This window comes from Rhinolophus hipposideros (assembly GCF_964194185.1).
Source record: "Rhinolophus hipposideros genome assembly, chromosome: 22".
In the NCBI taxonomy this organism is placed as follows: domain Eukaryota; kingdom Metazoa; phylum Chordata; class Mammalia; order Chiroptera; family Rhinolophidae; genus Rhinolophus; species Rhinolophus hipposideros.
The window spans coordinates 22540253-22559799 of record NC_138068.1 but is presented as its reverse complement, the minus strand read 5'-3'; the positions used below and the strand labels follow the sequence as shown (position 1 = coordinate 22559799).

Genomic DNA, 19547 nt, shown 5'->3' with positions numbered 1-19547 from the left:
GTATTAACCCCTTATCAGATGTATCATTGGCAAATATCCTCCCATTCAGTAGGAAGTCTTTTCATTTTGTTGATGGTATTATACCAACTTTTAAGAAAACTCTTTCCACCCAAATGATTAGTCTTTAAAAGCTGTGCCACGTTTGTCATTACCCGCCAAAGAAACAGAGTTCTGAATACAACAAGGAAAATGTAGGTTATATGCAGACTTCAGAATCCTAGAGCCCTAAGGACTCAATGTTTTCATTTTACACACAGAAAATCAAGGCCCAGAGGAGAGAAATAACTTTCTCCAGATTTCTGTAATATTCATTTGGCACCTTGTTTTTAATAACATCTTCTTTTCCCCCTGCTACAAGTTTTTATTTAATTCACATGCCACCCTTTCAATTTTTGGTACTATATTCTTGTATCTCATATACCAATATTGACTTTACATATTCTTAAGATCAACTCATTTTTCAAGTGATTTTAAAGGGAGCATTAAATCACGACGTAGATGGAAAAACAGTATTTTTGACATGAATAACAACAAAAATAGCTACTACTTGTATAAAGCTTATAAGGTGCCAAGTTTTAATCTAAAATCTTTATATAATAACTTGCTTCTCATAATAACCCTGTGAGGTAAACACTGTAGGTAATATTATCAATGTATTTTATGGTTAGGAAATATGGAGGTTAAATAACTTGCCACAGATAAACTAGCCAGGGGCAGAGCTGGGATATGAATCTAGGGAGCATGGTTCCAGGGTCCATGCTCTTGAATTAAAATAGAAAGTTCTTAGGAAAATATGTGATTATTTAAAAAGCAATCTGCATCCCACCTAACATCCTCTGCCATATCACTAGTCATACCTGTACTTCACTTTTAGAAACTGATTTAGGAAATTGGTTTGGCAATTTGTTGTACTTCGGAAATACTTGTGTCAAGTGGTAAGTGGGGGAGGGTGACTAGAATTCATTAGGACTTAGTTGAGATCTTAGAATAGCGTTGTACCAGGTTATGCCTTGTTGAGAATTCTGGATGAACAGATCAGCACATCACTAGTAAGTAAGTAAGATGCAACTGAATTGGTGTGTTACGCTGCAGGGAAGTGGGCCAATCCAGCTGGTTCTCAGAGTCCTCTGGGGATCTTGTTACGTAAACAGATTCCTGGGCCCCGCCCCTGGAGTTTTAATTTGTTAGGTGCAGCAGAGATTAGAGAGAACCCGTGAGGAGTTTAGTGTCTGACACGGAGTAAGCAGGCCTGTTATTAATAATAACTGTCATTTTGTTGCATGCTTACATTGTACTGAGCATTTTATGTAGATTATTTTATTTTTCATAACAACTCTTTTAAGAGGTAGGTTCTATTTTTGTGCTTATTTTTCAGATGAGGAAAGAGACCTAAGTGGTATCTAGTATGCAGAACCAGGATTTGAACCGTCATCTCCTTAAGCACTATCATTCCACCCCACAGCGCTAACTGTGAGCGTTGTTTATTTTGGAGAACATAGTTTTTGAGTTAGACGTTGGCTGTTTGCGGTGCTCCCAAATTTCCAGTGATTTCACTTCAACTCTTGGTTTCTAGAGAAGCAAAGCATAGGAGACATCAGATGTATTCACTTCCACCTCTTCATATTTTAGAAAGGGAGGCAGTGGAAGAGGAATGTGACTTGCCCATTTTTGAAAGTTGGTGGCAGAACTGAAATTAGGTCTCTTAACTTCTAGTCTTGGATTTGTATAGCAGCGCACAGGAGCCTGTCTCCCAGAGCCCAAATGGAGCTTGTCTGTCTGCCACTGTTGTTCCCCACTCGAGCCCTCCTGGTGCTGAAGCTCTCTGTTCATGTTCCCTTACAATATTTCTTGTGCTCTCCCACCTGTGGTTGATAGGTGGCAAGGAGACAACGGGGCTGATGAGAAATGGGCTTGGGCAGCAGCAGGCCCGGAGGCAGAGATGAAAAAAGGGCTCTTGGGGCAGAGGTGGAGTGATGAAAGCCTTGAGCCCCAGGGTGTGAAATGTGAACTTGGTGCCGACATCTAGTGTGGGAGCTGGGGCACCACAGAGGTGGATGTGGTGTCAGTGAGGCCAGTGAGTAATTTTAGCAGTGATATTTTAGGGATGACTTGGGGAGACCAGCAGGCTTTTTTTTTTCTGCTCCCTGAGATAACACTGCTTCATAGCAATTTCCTAACTACTCTGGTACACGCCTGAGAACTTGTCCCAGGGTGCTTGGGGGCATATCCTGCCTTAGGGAGAAGTGCTCACCCCTAACACCCCCATTCCCTATCCTGGGCTGCTTTTTCTAAACGTGTCATCTATCCACCCACATTGCCCACTTCTGAGGACTCATGTCATTCTAAAATAATCCCTCTTTTTCCTATTTTCCCATTCTGCATCCTCTTTAGAGCTACCTTCCCGAGCTTCCCATTAGAGCTTCCCTCTGTTATCCTTTAGTTCCCTATCTGCTAGGTTTCTTCAGAGCACTTGTGAAAATTGGGAAATACTTAATTTGTTCCTTTTTCATTGTCTCTTTCCTCCACTAGAATGTGAGCTCCCTGAGAGCAGGGACCATGGATATCTATATTGTTCACTTCTGTATCCCCAGAACCTAGCATCACAGCATAGGCACTCCAATATTGATAACTGAGTAAGTGACCATACAAGCTGAAATGCTCCAGCCTATGTTTCTAGCCTGTGTTAGAAACTGGAAATTTAAAGGTGGAATATGAAACAGTCCTTGTCCTGAAAGTGTTCACTGTCTGATGGAGCAGATTGACTTGTAAACAAATAAGGATAGTAATATTAATCAATCTCTGTTCATTGAACAATTACTGCTACCTGTAGGTGCTGTGGAGAATACAATTGGCAACATCGCTGCCCTGAAGGAACTTATAACTAAAAAACAATTTAAAATAGAAAAACTAGAAGCTAACTTTGTTTCTATAAACCCAGTTTTTTCTTAATTTCTGGCTGAGCCTTTAGTTGATTTTGGTTGCAGTGGAGATGGGGTGTGGGTGGATAGTTGCTGCAAAGTTGATTTTCATAAATCACCCTTCTCTCTCTCCCAACTAATTAGGAAGATTTTATAAGTAATCTCTTTCATGGCTTACTTACTAGAGATTTCCATTGCTTTTCTTTTAAAATGCACATCTCTCTTCTGGGTAAGTGCACAGGAGAAAAACAGGAAAAGAGGGATTATTTTAGAACAAAATGAGTCTTCAGATATTTATTTCCAATACTTTGTCTTATGAAAAGAAAAAAACAAAAATCTGAGGCCTGAAGGCTATGTAATGTGCCCAAGGTTATACTAGTTGGAATCAAAGCTGGAGCTGACTCCCTGTTCACTGTTCTTCCCACTCCCACGTGCCCTGGTGTGTTCAAGCAAGAGGTTGGTGCCCACCTTTATAGGATGTAGTAGAACAACAGATTTTGTTTTATGTGAAGCGTTATTTGAAAGCTCATTTCATGGACCTTTGTCACTCAGATGACAAGTTTTGCTATATTGGATTTCACTATGCTAGTGCTCCTGGCTTTCTTTAGGGAAAATATGAGAACTTTCACTGCAAAATGAGCATTCCCTTTGCAGTGGCACCTTGGGAGGGTATAAATTCTTTCCAGTGATTGATATTGTCCTAAGCATTTTGGAAAAGCCACTTGTCTTGGATCCTATGGCACAGTCTTTTGGATCTCTTTAGTGATGGAAAATCTTTATATTTTAAAGACTAATTTGCTTTTAGAAGCTAGTCTAAAGCTAGCTTCTAAGTAGACTAGCTAGTTTAAAGCTAGTCATTTGGAACTGAAATTTCAGAGTAGTCCAAGATAATAGATCTGGAAACGGTTTAAAAGTAAAGATTGAACGACTGCCTTCCATGGCCAAAAAATGGACTTTGAAAGCCACTCTAAGAAAGACATCCCAAACATGTTTTGAGCAGTTGCAGTGTTGCTGGGATTAAGGAGAGGTCTCCCAAGGTATAAATTAGAGTCCAAGAGTCTTAGAGTCCAGGGTATAAATTCTATTATTATTATAGTCATTCAACAAACATTTATTAAATGTTTGGCCTTATACTTGTTAAGGTCTGTGTTAGGTGCTAGAGATGATGGAATACCAGTCCCCACTCTCAAAGCACTCAGGCTAACAGGAGAGGCGTATCTAAATAAACAAGTGCAATGAAGTTTTGTATGTACTGTGATAGAACTGTATACAGGGCAGAGAGGGGTCAGTTCTGTAGCTTCTGGAAGTGGAGAGATCTATTGAAAGGCTTTATAAAGAGGAGATGCTTCAGTGGAGACTTGAAAAGAAGGGTTAAATGCTCCCAAACATTTCAGAGAGAGCACAAGCGGAAGTATTGAGTTGAGAACCAGTGTTAGATTTTGGCAGCTGCCATGAAGTAGATTATTGTTGTTGGACGGTGATGCGGAAGATTGGGTGAGAGATAAGGCTGGAGAGTCAGGCAGGGTCCCAGATTATGAAGTGCCTTGTACTTCATGCCAAGACATTTGTTACACTGTAGGCAGTAGGAGCCATTAAAGAATTTTAAGTCAGGAAATAACATCATATGTGTATTAGAAAAATAACTCTGACTATATACAGGAGATGGCTTGGAGGAATGAGATGAGAGGCTGAAAGACTATTAGAAGGCTTGTGGAATGGTGGCCTGTGGTATGGCAGTGAAGAGTTAGAGAGGAAGCAGAATGGAGAGCTGATGGGGGCAACATATGCATATGAGAGAGGTGTTGTGTTTTTTCAAATTGACCTGGTCATACACTTCTTTCAAAATAACAGCCCAAGAGATACTATTTTGTAGTTGGTATTAATTACCAGATTCATGATAGAGTATAAATTCTATGAGAATGAGAAAAATGCTTATGGAAGGAACGTCTTTCTAAAATGTGTTAGTTTTGAGTGATGTGCTCAGTATGGTACACATAATTCAGTGTGCAAGGATTTGAAATGTTGACAGTGTTTTGGAATCATGAAGGGAAAAATCTTTGGAGTAGTTGAATGTATTAGAATTACAGAATATAGAAATTACAGAATATAAATACCTCTTAATCCACTCTCAAAGAGATGTGAGAGTTAACGGCTTGGTGTTCTTTTCAGAGTTTATTTTCTATGATTAGATTGATTTTATATATACATTTTTAAAACACACAAAAACAATATTCTCTGTTTCAGGAACTTGTTCCTCCTCCCTTAATACCGTGAACACTGTCTTATGTTAGTAATAAAGATTTATTTTATTTTTTTTGATGGTTGTATAATATTCTGTTGTGTGTATGTACCACAAGTTAAGAAAGGATAAAACCGATTCTTCTTGATAAATAATTGAGTTATTTGCAATTTCTATTCTTTTAAAAAATGTATTGAAATATACCAAAAAAACCCCAAAACTGAACTAAACAAGAGATCAAATACTGGAGGTATAATATTGGGTGAAAGAGTATGACCCTGTAAAAATGCAATACCTAATTTCCAAAGGTCATACTGGTTTATGTCCCATGCCCTTAACCCAGGTGCCCACTTAACACATACCAACACTGGTATTAGTCAGTCTTTTAAATACTGTGTTTCCCTGAAAATAAGACCGGCTCTTATATTCATTTTCACTCCAAAAGATGCATTAGGGCTATGTTCAGGGGATGTCATCCTGAAAAACCATGCTATGGCTTATTTTCCAATTAGGTCTTATTTTCGAGGAAACACGGTATTAGTCTTATAGGTGAAAAACACCTTGTTTTAATTTATATTGTTAAAAATTATTGAGATTGATCCTGTTTGACTATCTTTGTGAACTGCTTCTTCAGATCTTTACCTATTTATTTGGCAAAAGGAAATTAGTCTTTTGCCCAATTCTTTCCCATTTGCCTTTTGAGGGTAATGTTGTTGAACATAATTTCTCATTATAGAGCTATATGTGGAATAGGTTTGAGAGGATGGACAGTGTCTGCTGTAATCTTAGATGCATTTGGAAGGTTTTTTGTTTGTTTGGAGGGATTGGGGTATAGAAAAGAAGAGAAAATATTGGCATTAATTTGTCTTTGTTATGGTGTGTTTTTCATAAATACCAAAAAAGATTTTGATGAATTCTAGTTTTACTGAATTTACAACTCACACTATGTCCCTGTTGTCTGCTGCTCTTTTGTCATGACAGTCTGCCTTTGGAGTGCTACAGCAGACAAGGTCTGCCTTGCTCTTAGCTGGGTTAATAATGACACAGTGAAATACTAGCCTTTTCTTGATTCCTGGTATGTGAATTTCCTTTTAAGCAAGGGATTTAATCTCATCACACAGCCTTGGGGGAGATTGTTCTGGGATGTCTAATTCAGTTGCTTACTCCTTCAAGGGTGTTCCTGAAAAGAAGGTGCTTCCAATTACTGTCCCAAAGTCACCAGCCTTTGCATTGAAGAACAGAGTCCGAATGCCCACCAACGATGAGGTAATTTCCTTGGGGTGGTGGTTTCTTCTTCCTTCTGCATAATCAATCTGTCAAGCATTATTCTTTCTTAAACTTAATGGAATTCAAGGCAGTCACTCTTGTCTGGAGTTGTCTTTAACAGTGGGTAAGAACATTTGATCATCTTTTTTGCTCCTTTAAGAGCAAAGCAGTTGGTAAGGGTATGCGTCTTCTTGCAGTGGTAACTGTTTGCAACATATTGGAGGCCTGTCCCTTTCTATAGCTTTGAAAATCAGCCTATCATTGTAACACGAATCAAACATTGCCCGATCCCTGTACTCTGTTTTGACTGAGCTATTGTCACCATTCAGTGAGGACTTCTAAATTCACACTAAGCAGTTTCACGTTCACCTGCCCTATCTCCATTAACCCAGGGGTTGCAAAGGTGACCGTGTGGTGATGGTTCATGAAATATTGGAATACATATTTGGCATTGAAATACAACTAACTGCCATTGGTCAGGCTAGTTTCTTGTTACATCGCCCATTTTATCTATAAATATCCAGAGTTAGGGTAATTTTATAGCAGATCCCAAGCATAAGTCTTTTTATAGGTTCATTTGAAACTAAAATACACAGTAATCTTATGTTACCAGCTTAAACCCAAACAACTTACTTCATCCTATTCTGAGTTTGGCAACCCATTAACTCCCAGTCACATGTTTTAGTGGAGTCTAGATGGAGGGTGGGTCAAAGAAGAGACCAAGGTGTGTGCTTGTTTCATACTTTCCTTCACACTGTTTATCTCATTTAGTTTAAAACCTTCTGTGAAAGACTTTAGACCCCTTAAGAATAGTTGTGTTAGGCCTTTTTTATATGCTTTCACATTGGCCTCATCCCTGTGAGTTGGTAGGTGACTTAAGTATTATTCCAATTTGACAAGGAAGCTGAGACACCTCAGAAGTTGAATGACTTGCCTTAATTAATGACTTCTCTCAAATAATGTCTTCTGACTCCACATTCTGAGGAAGTAAGAGTGAGGAGTCTTGATAAACTGTACTTTTTTCCTTAGGAAGAGGAGCCGGTGGTGATAAGAGCTCAACCTGTCCCACATTTTGGGGTGCCTTTTAAGCCCCACATCCCAGAGGCAAAAACTGTGGAAGTATGCCCTTTCTCTTTTGATTCTCGAGACAAAGAACGTCAGTTACAGAAGGAGAAGAAAATAAAAGAACTGCAGAAAGGGGAGGTAGGTGTTTCCATTTCTACAGGTAGCATAATACTATTTTTTGATTCCTCAAAGGTAATCTTTTGTGTTGTACTTTTAACTATAAAATCGCTGACTTCCTTTGATCCCTTTAAGAACCTTATGAAGCATAACTAGGACAAGTAACTTTAGTAACCTTTCTGGCACGGGAGGTTAAGTGTCTTGCCCATGATTATGCTGCCATTGCTGCCAATATTGGGAGGAAAACCTAGATTTCCTTTTAAATCTTTTACTCTTTCTGGTACACCACGTTACATTGAAAACTAGCCTTTCCTATTTTTCAGATTCATCCAAGTATTCTGGAGCAGCTATTGTTTTCTGGCTAGGAAGTCCTCATCTTAACTCTTTCTGTCCTATCAGGTGCCCAAGTTCAAGGCGCTTCCTTTGCCTCACTTTGACACTGTTAACCTGCCAGAGAAGAAAGTGAAGAACACAACCCAGATTGAACCTTTCTGCTTGGAGACTGACAAAAGAGGTGCCGTGAAGGCACAGACCTGGAAGCACCAGGTAAGGGACGGGAGAGCAGCTAAGATGTTAATTGCTCGATTGTTGGTTTGTTAGAATGGGTAGACCTGCCACACTGAAATTCATCTGGGAACTAATACACTGGATTATTTTAAGGTCTCTTGCTCTAAATCAAGGGTCAGCAAACCTTTTCTGTAAAAGACCAGATAGTAAACATTTTTAGGTTTTGTAGGTTACATTTGGTCTCTGTCACATATTGTGTGTCTGTGCGTGCGTGTGTGTGTGTTTCAACTCTTTACAATTGTAAAAACCATTCTTGCTGAAGGGCTGTGCAGAAAGAAGTTGTAAGCCGGAGTTGGCCTACAGGCTGAAGTTGGCTGAGCGCTGCTCTGAGTGCTCATCTAGGGAATGTGTGAACTGGCGAGCTTTTTTTTGTGTCGGGAGTTTCTTTAAGATCTCATCTATTTCATCTGTTAGACTTACTCATTAAATATTCACTCCCTTCTATTGGTGTTCTGAAAAGAAATGGTGAGAATAGATTCTCAATATGATATGCTGTTTTCTCTACATAGTGTGCTATTTGCTATTTATAGATGACAGGTGATTGATAACAATTAATTGGTTGTTGGCTGGTGTAATTGTGTTCTAATTCTGACTTATCTGGAAAAAAATTTTCTTGAATCCCTAAGTTTGTCGGTATTTTTATTTTTTATTTTTTAATTTAATTTAATTTTTTATTAGTTTCAGGTGTACAAAACAATTTCAGGTATACAAAGCATTTCACCCCTCACAAACTGATAACTCCCCTCCCCCAATCTATTGCCCCTCTGACATTGTATATATTACAATTCCATTGACTATTCCCTATGCTGTACTCCATATCCCGTGACTATATATATATTACATTATAGTTGACATACAGTATTATTCAGCTTCAGCCTCAGGTGTACAGTGCAGTGGTCGGGCATCTACACCGTCCATGAAGTGGTCTCCCTAAATAAAACAAGTGCCCATCTGACACCCTACAAAATCTTTACAACATTATTGATTATATTCCCCAAATTGTCTTTCATATCCCCATGGCAATATTGTAATTACCAAGAGACTCTTTCTGTTTACCTCGCTGATTTATTCAGTTCTTTAGATTCCACATATAAGTGAGATCATGTGGTAGTTGTCTTTCTCTGACTGAGTTATTTCACTTGCATAATGTTCTCTGGGTCCATCCATATCATTGCAAATGGTAAGATTTCATTCTGCTTTATAGCCGAATAACACTCCATTGAATAAATGTACCATGGTTTCTTAATCCTGTCATCTACCGATGGGCTTTTCGGTTGTTTCCAAGCACTATTGTAAATAGTGCTGCAATAAACATAGGGGTGTCGGTATTTTTATATCATCACTTATCCTGGACTCTGCCGTAATTTTTGTAGGAAGTCACCCCTCTCGAAGCCCAAGAGATGTGATTGCCAACATGACTGAACATAGGCCTCTTGTTGGCATCTCCTAGGAAAGCTTAGGACTGTTGCTTTGAAAGTACTACTGAGTCTCTCATTCAAGGACCGTGATACAGAAAGTCTGTGTGGTGTATTTTCCATAATAAATTTTTTTTTTTTAAGTTTTTCAGACATATACAGAAGTAGAGAGAATAGTATCATGAACTTCCATGAATCTGTCACCTGGTTCTATAATGATCAAAACATGGAAAATCTTATTTCATCTATACTTCTACCTACTTTTCTCTACACTAGATCCTTCTACTTTCACGGGATTACTTTGAAGCAAATCCTAGGTATCAGCTCATTTCATCCAAAAAAATTTCAGTATGTATCTTTAAAATATAAGGATTATAAAAAAGTAACACTATTATGATAGTAAAAATATTAATCCCTTGATAGTGACAAATAGTTAGCATTCATTATTTCCCCAAATCTTTCATAATTTTTTTTTTAAACAGTCGAATTGTTCAAATCAGGATGCTCAGAATATCCACATATTGCGTTTGTTTGATAAATCTCTAAATCCCCTTTAATCTATAGGCATTTTATGTGTTGAATAAACTGGATTGTTTGTCCCATAGGTTTTCCACAGTCTGGGTTTCGGTGACTGCATTCCCATGGTGGTGTTTAATATGTTCCTCTATCTCCTGTGTTTCCTGTAGATGAGCAGTTAGAGCTAGAGGCTTGATTAAATTCTGGTTAGATTCTTTTTATGGTTGGCAAGCACTTTACAGGTGATTACATCCGGGAGTGTACAACGTCTGCTTCTTTTGTGGGGGAGGATTTTAAGATAGGATTTAAAAGTACAGTTGACCCTTGAACAACGCAGGTCTGAACTGCACAAGTCCACTTACGTGCGGATTTGTTTCAGTAAATAACTGTACATGTATTTCTCTTCCTTATGATTTTCTTAATAACACTTTGTGTTCTCTGATTTACTTTATTGAAAGAATACAGTATGTAATACATACACAAAATATGTATCAATCGATTGTTTACATTATTGGTAAGGCTTCTGGTCAACAGTAGGCTATTAGGGAAGTTTTGGAGTCAAAAGTCATGCGAGGATTTTTAACTGTGTAGAGGGTCAGCACCCCTAACCCCTGCACTTTGCAAGGGTCAAATGTATCTTAAAGGTACTTTCTAGTTCTCAGTGGGTTTAGATGTTGTCAATCTGATCTACCCATTGTAAAGCAGGTTGTAAGTGGGGTTTAGATGAAATCATCTGTCTTTATTGACGAAGCAGTTAGAAACATTAGAACTTGAGCCCTGGAGGTGGTAGTCATGGCAAGTTATCTGACTGACTTTCTTTTTAATAGCTGGAGGAAGAACTGAAACAGCAGAAAGAAGCAACTTGCTTCAAGGCTCGTCCAAACACTGTCATCTCCCAGGAGCCCTTTGTTCCCAAGAAAGAGAAAAAATCCGTTGCTGGTAATATTACATGTACTCTTAAGGGATTGGGGCAGAGTCGTCAGCCTTCCAGGGGGAATGCCTGGGACTCAGTTGTGTCAGTATAACAAGAAGCGTGTGCCTTAAGAGGATCTGGTTGTTCCCCCCCAGACCCAGTATTTTGCCTTTCTTGAACTCAGCAGTTATGTTGAGTTGCAGAATGTGGTGGGGCCAGATTCCTAGAGCAAGAGCCTAGGCAGAGGCAGCTGGCATTTCAATAAGTTCCAGGCTTTGCCCACCCAAGGGGTAGCAAGTAAGTGAGGGAGGGAGAGCTAGGACCTCTTTCTGGAGTTCACCCTGAAACAAGTCTTAGATACTAAACATTTGATTCCTTAAGCATTGGGCAGAATGTCAGAAAATGGGGATTCTTCTCTTACATCTGTCTCAAGATCACTGGTTTTGAGCAAGCTACTTCACCAGTGTGGGTCCTGTTCTTTTCCTAATTAGATGATTTCCGGGGGCCTTTCCACCCTCAACATTCTAAGACTTTGTACATGGTTTACTCCACTTGTCTTTCAATAAAGGTTCCTTAGAGCTCCGCTCTTCTGTGGCCATGCATGTCTGTGCCTCTCTCTGCATCTGTGGGGCTAGGTTTATGCAAGTGCTGCTTGTGCACCAATCTTCTCTCTGTTTCTGTAATCAGAGAGCCTTTCTGGTTCTCTAGTTCAGGAACCTTTTCAGCTGGCCACTGAGAAGAGAGCCAAGGAGCGGCAAGAGCTGGAGAAGAAAATGGCTGAGGTAGAAGCCCAGAGAATCCAGCAGTTGGAGGAAGCCAGGCAGCAGGAGGAAGAGCAGCAGAAGAAGGAGCTGGCCAGGCTACGGAAAGAACTGGTAACTGGGCAGCAGGAGTGCTGACTGACCTATGGTTGGCTGTTTTGTTTTATCTGTACCTTGCCTTGTTCCAGAAGGATCTATGGTGGTCTATAGCAAAGACGAGTACAAGCAGGCAATCACACAAACCACGGGTGGTGACAACATGGAGATGTGAATGAGGCTAAAGCTGTGATCCTCGTGTCTGCTAAGTTTGAGCCATAACTTTGGCCCTTTTTAGGAAGCAACCTGTCAGTTACAGAACTCACAGTGTTCATGAGATATAAAAAAGCTAGTTGTTTTAAAAGTACATTTATCCTTAGTAACTAATTTAGATAGAATTTCTTCCAAGGGTCTTCATAAAGAGGCATAACTATACACAGTGACTCATTACTTGACTTATTTTTATTTCCTTAAGGCTTAAGAAAACCAAGGTGTTTTACAATTAGACAAGAATATACTTAGGGAAGGACATGGGAATTGGGCAGTAACTGTGTTTTCCTTTTCCTGTTAATACTTGCCTCAAATCCTTTGGAGTAATAGTGCATATCGGTCCATGTGACCCTGCATGCTAACACTAGCATAATGATTTAGATATTACTTATCCAAAAAGAAAGCTTAATTCCCATTAAGGCGCTTTTCATTGATAGGGCAGCAAACCTCATTAACCGCAGTAATGAGGAAGAACCCAGTTTTAGATGGAACTTCATATGATTAATAAAAGGATGAATATAGAAATACGTAAGTTGTTGAGATTTTGTCTAAAAGTGCTAAGCCAGCTGTGGATACAGTGGTTGGCAGAGGTGACTGTGGCCGCAGGAAGGCTCTAAGGACAAACTATTAAAAGGGACTAGCTTCTCGGCAATATTCAAGCTATCATTTTCCGATTGGATGAAAAAACAATACAATCCCCACTCCACGTACACTCGCAAAACCAGCCTTTTTTTCCATCCTCAGGTTCTCTGATTTTTCTTCACCACTTAGTTATCCGCCTCTTTTGTTTGTCCTCGTCCCCATCATAGAGCTGTTTCTTCCAGCGACTATCCCACGGCACAGTTCAGCCAATGCTAGTTAGCTCTCTGCTAATCTGGCTTCATTCAGCATTGATTATAGACTGCCCAGAAGGATGGATGGGACCATGCCTTCTCCCTGCAACCCTCCCTCCTTAGTGTTTTTTTTGGTCCATGCTTTTGGTGAATATTAAGACTAAATAAGTTTAAGATTGTACTCGAGCGAATTCTTAGCATGTATCTCTTCTCTGCTGCAAATTGAGTCCAGCCCCATTGCACCCTAGTAATAAACAGTCAAATGGGGATGGGTTTGACATCTTGAATGTAAGCTGAGGGACTGTGCAGACTGGAATAGAAACCTACTTGGGCTCCAAAGCTCATGTGCTTTTCCATTATACTTTGTTGCCTTTTCCCCCCTCTTTAAATTAGTGACTGGGATCTGTCAAATTATACTAACATTTTCTCAAGGAATAAAAAAGAAACTGTAAGCATAGTTTTCTAACATTCTTATCAGTGGTAACTTTATTTTCTTTACTTTGCAGGTGCACAAGGCAAACCCAATACGCAAGTACCAGGGTGTGGACGTAAAATCAAGTGAGCAGCCTCTGACTGTGCCGGTATCTCCCAAGTTCTCCACTCGATTCCACTGCTAAGCTCAGCTGTGAGCTGCAGACACTCCTGGGAACAGGAGCTATTCTTTCCATCAGACCAAGGGCCTTGTTTCTTTGTCACCAGGGCATGGAGAGAACCCATTGCTGCAGACTTTTCTTGACCAGTGCCAAGCAGAACATACCTGACAAGTGTGGGCTCTGATTTTGTTGGGAATTGTTTTCCTACTTTACTGAGGCTAATAATGAGACTCAACTCATCTATGTCTCGATCAGACTCCATGTAGTTACTTCCTTTGAACCGTCAGTTGACCTTTAATATGGGTTTTAACTCTGACTGGAATTTAAAGTCTCTGTATCAGCACAGTGTAATTTCTATTGCCCTTTCCCTCACTCCTTTTTTTTTTTCTATTTTAATCAGAAAATAAAGATAGTTAAATACTGAGATAGGATTTAAGTCATGGCTTCAATGAGGAACAATCAGGGTATCAGATTCTTTCCTCTTCTGTGCACAACCTGAATTTAGAGTTAAGGAGCCCCTTTGCTGAGTGAGGGGGATCGCCTCACTGCGCAGCCAGGAGGAGCCTGCATGGAGTGCTGGCGAACCTTACAGCCGCCGTCTGCGGGCGTTGGGCAGAGCTGCTGCTAAGGCATGGCCTTCCCTCCCCTGTGCTTAGAACCACGGAATGCTATGCAGCACACATTTAAGTCCTCCAGTAACCTGGGCTGGAATAAATATGTTTGTCTTCCTCTCCTTGACTTTGTAATGTGATCTTTTAAAATTTGTCAAGCCCCTTTGGAGGTCACATCTTATTGAGGAAATGGGTATTTTGAGAGGAAGGTCCAGGAACTTTAGAAAGCACAGGCTTTCCCTAAAGGAAAGTGCTTTGTAACGTTTCTGTCTCATGTCAGAATATCCTTCCATATTTGTTGACTCCCTCCTCCCTCCCTCCCAGGAGCCACTCAGGAAGGCAATCACGTGTGTTACGCCTTTGCATAGGCTGTGCCTTCTTCCCTAAGTGTGCTTTTTTTCATCTGATAAACTCTTCCTTATAAGACTCAGCTCAAGTAAAATCTTCATGAATCATTCCTTGACCACCTGGCCTCCTCAGGTAAGGACTCTCCCGTTTTAGTGCCTCCCACATATTCCTTGTTTATATGTCTAGTATAGCAGTTACACCACTGGTGACTTGTATTCGTTCACAAACTAGTAGGGACATAGATATTTAAAATTATCTCAATGCTTGAAGACAAAGATCTTAGTCATCTCTGTATCTCTTGTAGTTGGCACAGAATTCACCAGGTCCATGTTAAATAGTATATTTTCTTTTAGACTTGACATTGTTTGTGGACTCGACTCTGTACCAGTCAGCTAATCCTGTGCCAGGAGATGTAAAAGCATCCATATATTCTGGCCGGGCCAGTCCTAGGTACCAAGTATAATATTAAACCTGTTTTATATTCCTTTCATTATTCATTCAGTGAGCATTATGTACAAGCCATTGCAGATTCAGCAAGATGTGATTTGCAGATTCCTGGGCCTCAAGTCCCACAAACTGATGCAAAATATGGTGCCTTTATTCATTTCCTGAACGTACATGGTGTACAGTTCCTTAACTACTTACATAGTTCATTTAACAAATATTAATTTGGTGCTAACTCTATATAACTTGTCAGTGTTCTGGCCTCTGGGAATATAGCAGTGAACAGAAATAGAAGACCTTGTCTTCATGGAACTTACTTTTTAAGGGAGACAGACAATAAGACAATAGCAAGTGACTGTCCTCTCTGTCAGGTGACAAATGTTTCCCTGACTGACTGCTGTGTGGAGAATAGACTGGGGTGGGGAGAGGGGCATGTGAGATTGGAAACGGAAGGTGGGGAGGTTCCTGCAGTTGTCCAGGTGAGAGCTAAAATGGCTTGGGCCAGGGTGATAGCAGTGGAGGTGGTGAGGAATGGTTGGATTCTGAATGTATCGTGAAGTTGTAACTGTCAAGACTTGCTAACAGATTGGACGTGGAGAGTGAGAGAAAGAGGGACGTTAAGGAGGGCTCCCAGGTGTCAACCCCAAACAGATACAGAGTTCTTCATCCCTTGTGCTCTGAGAAATCCAGTTCTACCCCAGGCCTCATATCTCCTGTGGATTCTCAGGGTTCTCCTTTTTTTCGTCTGATCACCTCTTGCTTTGGTTTTTCCACTTCTGTTCGTCTCTTAATTCCCCTCTGTGTTTGTCCCTACTTTATACCAGTGGTTCTCTTCTAATGGTTGACTGTCATTCATACATTTCCATCTGATATATTTTCTTCATTGTCCATTTTTTGGTTTTGGTGGTTTCAGGTAGGAGAATAAATCCAGCCCTCAAGCTGAGGGTTTTGGAAAAAGCATTATTGACAATTATGGACCTATGGGATCCTTCCATCCCATGTGCTTCCTTCTGGATTACTCCTCCAGACACATGCACATCAGGGTGTTAATATGTGACAGTCTTTTTAAGACAACAAGGAGGGATTACATTAGTTTAGAGCAAATAGCATAAAATCGAGGTGCAGACATCCATTGTCTCTTGCTTCCCAGAATCTCTGTTTCCCAGTGGCTCTGCTTCTCCTCCGCACGTCTGTCTGGTATTGAGTCCTCTCTGGACCTTCTCACAGGACCTTCGTTTTTCTAGTACAGTCTCCCCTTTCCCCTGGAACACAAACTCTCCACTCTTATTTTACAGAGAAATTCAGGTTCTTTATCCCGTCGGGCCATGTCCTAGAGGGAGCCTCTCTTTCAACACTCAGGTCTCTGAAATTTTCCTAAATAAAGAGCATGTCCTCTGATAGGAATTTACTGAATTCTACTGAGATCTGACTGTCACACTTTGCTTGGCAATTTTGCAAAGCTTCTAGCATGTACACATGCAAGTTGTTAGAATTCCTACAGTTTCTGGAAGTACTCTTTATCAGTGTTGTTTTGACTTGGTCATGGATTCTCATTGCTAATAGCCTTGGGCTAATTAATACAAGATTACTGTTCACTCTTAATTTCAGTTGTCATCTAGTTCCTGTGCAAATGCTTTGTTGCCATCTTGACTGCTGTTTTATTTCTCATGGGTTCTTTTCCACAGAGTTTTGTCCCTGGAAAGTGGAGCTTGAGTGGTAGACAGGCTGCAGTTTCAGTTGCTCCAGCATTTAGCAGCGAGCTGTACACAAGTAATTGTAATACAAGATGGATGTGATTGAGTAACTTGAGACAGAACAAGTGCTGAGGGAGTTTAGAGATTCTCGTTGGAGGTGAGGTTGCAGTTCTCAAAGATATTTCTTTTTTAAGTAAAAATTATGAAAGTAGTACTGCTGTTTAGAAACAATTAAAACAATACACACTACATAGAAATAAAACATGAGCATCTTCTTACTTCCCTATTCCCCAGGACTCACCCACAGTTAACAGTTGTGTATTCTTATTTTTTATGTACACACAGATTTATAGATCATTTTTCTTTTTTATAGCGATAAGATTATAGCATTCTGCATTTGGTTTAAATTTTAATTTGTCCTTTGAAAGGTTATACATTCACATGGTTCAAAATTCAAAAGCTACCAAGGTAAGTCTTTCTTCCCCTCGTGACTCAGTTTCCCTCCACAGAGACAGTGCTGCCAGCGTGGTCCCTTGCCGAGACGGCTTCTGCGTATATGTGTTCCTACCTCTCCCCTCCTGTTAGTTTCACACAAATAGTGCCATACTCTCCACTCTGTCCCTTGATCTTTTCATATGTTGTGCAGTGAGTGATGTGGTTCAGCTGCTGTCTTGGGGGGGCCTGTCCCGGCTTCCTCCCTGAATGAAGTATGAAGCCTCTTATTGGAATCTAGTGACAGAGGCAGACCTGTAGTGGGGTCTAGTTCCTCTGTGATGTCCTAGGCCAGTGACCTGAGGTCCCAAGGACTCGAGGGCAGCTGGGCAACACCTGGTCTTTTAGCTCCTGGCTTAGCTGAGCCCTGGGGGCTTATTGGCTTGAGTATCTGGTTAAACCTGTGTATCACGTTAGATAAATCTTGACGTTGCTTTCTTTTTAGTTCCCTTCTGAATCTTGTCTGCTGGAGAAGTTCCTCATTGCTGAGGGTAGCAGTTAAAAAAGCCGTTCGTTAGCCACGTGGCTGGGTTCCTATTTGTGCACAGGCCGGCTGGGTTACAGCTTGGTGTAAGATCCAGGTAGGACTCCGTCAGCATTCTGAATCCTGAGCTGCCGTCTGCCTTGCAGCCTGCTGGCATGCTCAGTTTAGACAACATATAAAGTTTCCTGGATATGGGACAGACCCAGGCCTATGGAAAGAGCAGAGAGGTTAAAGTGTGTGGTACTTTGAGCAGTGACGAAGGCATCACCAGGGAGATGACATGTTTGCTCCAATGCCAAGAATGCCAGGACAATTTGTTATCCAGCTGAAGCCAGTAGAGTTGCTACAAAAAAGAAGCCTGCGGACAAACACATACTTTTTCCTTGTTACCTTTGTCTTCTTGCATACCCACTCTTTTTTAGTGCTGTAGTGCAGGTTACCAACGTGGAAAATGTCTGATGGTATTTGCTATTCTCTTGCAAGAGAACAAGAGGCTGGACTGAGACCAAAGCATGGCTTTTATGTGCTGAAGGTATCAGATTCCTGAAAGGGCTTGACAAATGCTGACATTTCACTCGTAGAAACCATAGTTGGAAGGGGAAGGGTGAAAAGCTTAGGAAAATACTAGGTTTTATTTAGGAACTATTTCACCAGACTAAGCCTAACCTGAAAACATCAATTTCCCTCTCCCTTTTCCTTCAACCTTTGATTAGGAAATAAAATCCTGGCCTGTCCGATCTGCAGAGACCCATGTTAGTTATGGGACTGGTATTCCAGAACCTCACAGGCAGGTGTGTGAATGGGCTAAGAACGGTAGCCAAGTGCTGTTGCCCAGCTTGTTTTGGCACCAGTGGTATTCTCACAGGTCTTTCAAGAGCAAGGGTGGGAGCCGCAGTTTGCAGTTGGTCAAGATACTAAATAGTCAGAGGTTGTAAATTATAATATGAAAAGCAGTTTGGGCAGCATTGTTCTGGCTTGCTTGGTGGTAATAAGGAGAGATGGAACTCTCTAGTCTGACACTGACAGACTTTCACTCATGGGCACTCATGCACACAATCTCTGTCACATAGAAAACCCACTAAGTGAATAGAAAGTGACTAAATTTGCTCTATGCAAAAATCTCACAACGTTGTTTTCAGTTGTTAAACTGGGGTTTATTGTTAATTATTTGCAATCCAGACTATACCTGGTAATAGGAGGAAAAAAAAAATCCATGGTCCAATTACCCATCTTAAGCACTGGTGTTTGTATAATCTCTTGTGTGTGTGTATATAAAACTTTGTGTTTCTACATTGTAAGGTTTTTCTGTATATATATATTTTATATTCTGCCTTTTACACTTAGCATAGCAACGCAAATATTTTTCTTATATTACTACATTCTTTGTCAGTACCAATTTTAACAGCAGCATACTATTCCACTGTTCCGAGGGTGCTTCTCTCTGTTGAAAATGCTTGTTTTGCAAAGGATTTTTCTAGACTGTTTTTTTGCTTCCTTCTAATGTATCATGACTGTCTCAACTTTAAATGACTGTTTCAAACCACTTAGTCAATCTTTGTAATTAAAATGTTTAAAGGAAATCTAAGCCTCTCCCAAAAGCATAATTAATGATACTATTCTGGCATACACATTTGCAAAATGGAAAGCTCCATTTGGCTGATGTAATGGCAATGTAACTGGCACTCATGCCCAGTGAAAAAGTTTATTGGCATTTAGCAAAGCCTTTCTGGAGAGAATTCTAGTTCTGTTATTTTAAAGTCTTGGAACTTCAGACACACTCTGAGTGTGTCTTCAGACACACTCACACAGTGGATGGTTGTCTCTAAGCGTTTAGATCAGATTTGAAAGGAGAACACCCTCGGTTGGGACTCTAGTTGGGGCTCGGTTGGGGCTGTCATGTGTCTTTGGGGAAGAGTAGGGACAGGAAATATAATCTCACTTCTGTCACTGACACCCTGGGTGACC

General features: G+C 40.4%; 1 protein-coding gene across 4 annotated transcripts in view; it reads left to right on the top strand.

Annotated features, from left to right (window-relative positions):
• The window catches only part of TPX2 (TPX2 microtubule nucleation factor), a 51781-nt gene extending 36824 nt beyond the window's left edge, over positions 1–14957 (top strand). For 2 of the 4 annotated variants that reach the window (XM_081034472.1, XM_081034470.1), the window contains 6 exons: positions 6331–6423; positions 7453–7626; positions 8005–8151; positions 10931–11042; positions 11704–11891; positions 13423–14242. In XM_081034472.1, the coding sequence (XP_080890598.1) occupies positions 6331–6423; positions 7453–7626; positions 8005–8151; positions 10931–11042; positions 11704–11891; positions 13423–13533 (825 nt within the window). In that variant the 3' untranslated portion in view covers positions 13534–14242. Of the gene's footprint in view, positions 1–6330; positions 6424–7452; positions 7627–8004; positions 8152–10930; positions 11043–11703; positions 11892–13422 lie in introns of all 4 variants that reach the window. The other 2 variants (XM_081034473.1, XM_081034471.1) reach the window with 2 other exon arrangements.
• The last annotated feature ends 4590 nt before the right edge of the window (positions 14958–19547 follow it).